The sequence below is a fragment of the Arachis ipaensis genome, chromosome B4 (genome assembly GCF_059453495.1).
Source record: "Arachis ipaensis isolate K30076 ecotype BB chromosome B4, ASM5945349v1, whole genome shotgun sequence".
In the NCBI taxonomy this organism is placed as follows: Eukaryota; Viridiplantae; Streptophyta; class Magnoliopsida; order Fabales; family Fabaceae; genus Arachis; species Arachis ipaensis.
Window position 1 is genome coordinate 1,526,631 of NC_142439.1, and position 4,458 is coordinate 1,531,088.

The 4,458-nt window shown below is 38.0% G+C and overlaps 1 protein-coding gene across 1 annotated transcript; it reads left to right on the forward strand.

The window, feature by feature from the left end:
- The first annotated feature begins 283 nt into the window (after window positions 1–283).
- LOC107638308 (Lung seven transmembrane receptor family protein) lies at window positions 284–2,250 on the forward strand. The gene has a single exon (XM_016341521.3). It carries the CDS (start codon window positions 505–507, stop codon window positions 1,828–1,830), a length of 1,326 nt encoding a protein of 441 aa, XP_016197007.1. The 5' UTR covers window positions 284–504; the 3' UTR covers window positions 1,831–2,250.
- The last annotated feature ends 2,208 nt before the right edge of the window (window positions 2,251–4,458 follow it).

Below are 4,458 nucleotides of genomic sequence, written 5' to 3' on the forward strand. Positions count from 1 at the left end.
TCACCAAAATTAGTGTCGGCCACCAGTATAAAATACATGTTGGAATATAAATATACATTAAAAATAATCAAACCATATATATATACACAAATACATTAGTGATTGATTTTAATGATTGATTTTGATATACGAATAATATTTTTGTTAAACATAAACTATATAATTCGGGACAAATTGTCAAACTATTTTTTTTTTAATTTAAAACTAATATGTCAAAATACGAACATTGCTGGGATTAATTTGGGATATTAATTCATTTTAATAAAATATTTATCATTAGTGCAAAAAATAAATTGTGCTTCGTGTATTCTGGTATGCTGACAATTTCAAGTCGACTTGTTTGGTCTCTCCGTCTGTGTCCTATCGTGGGTACGGTAGCACACCAGTTCTTTCCCACATTACCAAAAAGTCACAAACAAAGCGTGTCGCAGATCTGATAAAGCTCCGAACCCAAACCCCCCAGCCTCCAACCACAACAACAACCTTCAGGCTTCATCGACGACGATGGGGTCTTATTCTTCTTCGCCTCTGTGGGCCCGTACCCTCGCCGTCTTCGTCCTCCTTCTCTTCTCAACCCCCTCCCTGGCCGAGATCCGCTCTTCGGAGATCCGAAACGACGAGCGCGCAATCATCCCCTTCGACCAGTTCGGCTTCACCCACACGGGCCGCCTCGAGCTCTCCGTCTCCAAGATCTCTCTCTCCAACTCCAACCTCGACCTCTCCATCGTTGGCTTCTTTCTATGCACCCTCGACTCCTGGCTCCACGTGTTCCAGCAGCTCGAGGACGGTGAGATCCGCTGCGCCCTCCAGTCCGATCTCGTCAAGACCGTTTACACCTTCAACTCCCTCAATGGCAAAGATTCTTTCACCACCGTCTACAACGAGACCGACTCCGACCAGTACAACCTCGTCTTCGCCAACTGTCACCCGCAGCAGCTCAAGGTCTCCATGAACGTCCGATCCGCCATGTACAACCTCGATGGCAAGACCGGCATCCGCGACTATCTCTCCGCCGGCCGCACCGTTCTCCCTAGGGTTTACTTTCTCTTCTCTCTTGTTTATTTCTCCATCGCTGTTGTATGGATCGTCGTCCTCTACCGGAAGCGATTAACCGCCTTCCGCATCCATTACTTCATGCTGGCGGTAGTGATCTTGAAAGGTCTGAACCTCCTTTGCGAGGCTGAGGATAAGTCGTACATCAAGCGCACTGGGAGCGCTCACGGCTGGGATGTGCTGTTTTACATCTTTAGCTTCTTGAAGGGGATTTCACTCTTCACTCTTATTGTCTTGATTGGCACTGGTTGGTCCTTCATCAAGCCTTATCTTCAGGACAAGGAGAAGAAGGTCTTGATGATTGTTATTCCCCTTCAGGTTATTGCCAATATTGCTCAGGTTGTTGTTGATGAGAGCGGGCCTTATGGACATGACTGGATCACATGGAAGCAGGTGTTCTTGCTGGTCGATGTTGTTTGCTGCTGCGCTGTTCTCTTCCCTATTGTGTGGTCTATCAAGAACCTCCGCGAGGCGGCCCGGACCGACGGCAAGGCTGCCGTCAATTTGATGAAATTGACCTTGTTCAGACATTACTATGTGGTTGTAATCTGTTACATTTACTTCACCAGGGTTGTGGTTTACGCGCTCGAGACCATCACCTCCTATCGGTATTCTTGGACCAGCGTCGTCGCCGCCGAGCTGGCCACACTTGGTTTCTATTTGTTTACTGGATACAAGTTCAAGCCGGAGGCTCACAATCCGTATTTCGTTATTGATGATGAAGAGGAGGAAGCGGCCGCGGAGGCACTCAAGCTTGAGGATGAATTTGAGTTGTAATTCCCTGAAAAGAAAGGAAATAGAACAGAGAAGAAACAAATAATGTTTTCCCGGGGTTAGGTGGTTGAAAGAAGTTGGTATGACTTTTGGAGGAAGTTCAGGTTTCACCTCAACCAGAAGTAGGAATATGTTACATTTTGTGAGGTATAGTCTTTATTGATAATCCTGTGTTTATATATATATATATATATATTTTTTGTTCTGGACTTGTGCTTAGCACTTTGAATTGGTGCCATGTAATTCCGTGAATCATATTTTACGTTTGAGTCTTCATATCCATACCTGTTGCTGCAAATACATTTTGTTTCTCAGTTGTAAACATGGGGTAGTATTTCTGTTTGTCATTCAGCTTTGTAGTTGTGAACATGTGATAGTTAAAATTTGTTAACTTGGTTATAGAATTCGGTCAATCATTAGCACTGAGTCTGGATTTCTGAATTAGTTGAAAACATTTATATCTGCCACTATTACAAGTTCTCAAACTACTAGCACCAGAATTCTAAATTTGGATAGTTAGATTTAGATTCGGAAAGGTCATCCTAGTAATTGTGCTGATCTGTTAATACAATTGTGTTAATCTAACTGTTACAATCTGTTAAACGATGCACACAAATTTGCCTTCAAGAAGAAAATGAAACAAATTTTACATGGCCTAGTGGTAATTGGATTTGTGGGACAAGCTTCAAGGACAGATGTGTTTTCTGAAATTAGGTGTAACCAATAATAATGATGTACAATCGTTTCTTGCTTCCTGTAATGTTTAAGTGATGTGTTCTGCAAGATTAGGCTCGTCCTGTTTATGATCCCGATTATTCTTATCACTGCCATAGTGCCATTGCAGTTCCCTTTTTGGTTGAGAAAATTGGTTCGTTGAAAGCAAATTTGTCTTGATAGAACGTATCAGTAAGACTGGCACAATTTTATTAAAGGATAAGCAGTTTCAACCACCGTTGCAACACTAGTTACTCACATCGCAAACCATTCAGCTTCTGCAAGTAATATGGCTCATATTGCCATTCATGATTCTCCCTTTGAGATTGAATATTATTCGTATTCTTTTATACTCTCAAATAGAATGACATGCAAGAGCATACAAAAGAAGACTAGGAATGTATGAAGAAGTAGGAAGATGAATATCTTCTAAAATGAGAAAACTAATAAAGTAGTAAGGTTAGAAATTAATTATTTTTAAATTAATATAGTGGAACATGCATTTTATGAAAATTACAAATTGAATAGTGATTAACTTTTTTATTTAATTATTTTATCAGCTTACTCACTTTAGAGAAACTAAATTCAGGAAACTAGGCGGGACAAGAGCCTCTTAATCGAAAGCCATTGGCCTGGCTTAAATCTTTTTCATGTTTAGCATGATTACTAACTCCGACGTTTAGTTTATTCCTGTGGTGAATCTTATTATATGTCATGTTTTTGTTCATTATCCGACTCAAAATGAATAAAGCCAATCAATGGATATTATTCAGACCAATACTCTACTCGATCTCATGGAAGTCGAACACGGCAACACTATCCTAGTCCTACTTGCACAAATCAGTAATTAATTCCAACTCATCCAAAAAAAAATCTCAATAACTCCCCTAACAAAAAGGAGTAACAAATCCACAAAAAAAAATCTCAATAACTCCCCTAACAAAAAGGAGTAACAAATCCACCGTCGAAGGTGAAACTATTTTATAAAGTGGTTATTGACTCTACATCTACACTTATAAATATCCTGATATCGTTAAGTATGATTTGAATTTCAATTTACTAAAAACCTACTTAAAACCCTTATTAACATAAATATTGGAGTCTCTTGTAAGTACCACATTCCACCTTTTTATGAAGAATTTGGATGGCTTTATCCCTGCATGAGAAGATGTCAGACCTTACACCCAAAGACATCTAAACCTCACGATTAGGCCTAAACCTCACGTTGGAACAGTTTTTATTTTATTGTTTCCCAGTTTTTATTTTATTGTTTCCCATGTAACGCCTTGTGCAATATGATTGAGTTTGAATGGCGTGGTTGAACTTGGGTGTGTGATTCCTGAGCATGTTTAGTTTTTTTTTTATTAATTCTTTGAATAAAGTTAATATTTTTTTTGTTATAATTGAAATTTTTATACTTTAATCAATATTTTTTGGAGTTGTTTTAAATTTTGGTATGTGAATGAAATTGTAAAAGATTTTAAGCAATAACAAAGGAGAAGAACAACTAAAAAAGTTCCTGATAGAATCAAAAAAGATGGCATGCAAAAGGAAGCAACCTCCAAGAAAATTAAGAAAGGAAACAACCTCCTAAGGAAGTGCAACTCATTCAAAAAAAATTTGTAAATGCTGTCATCTGACTTCTTTATATTCCAGCAAGCATAACTTGAGTTATAGAAGTCCAAATGAAGCAATTTTAGCAACGTTAGAAAGCTAACATCTATAACTTCAAAACGATATGTATATGTCTATAGTGGATGTTCAGTTTGGACCACGAATGACTCTCACCTTTAAGAGTTAATATCTTTTATTAATATTAACTATTTTTTTGAATTAATATTTTATTTTTATATTATTAAAATTTAAAAATGAAAATTTAATCTTTAATATTTATTAGAATGAGGTAAATATCAAATC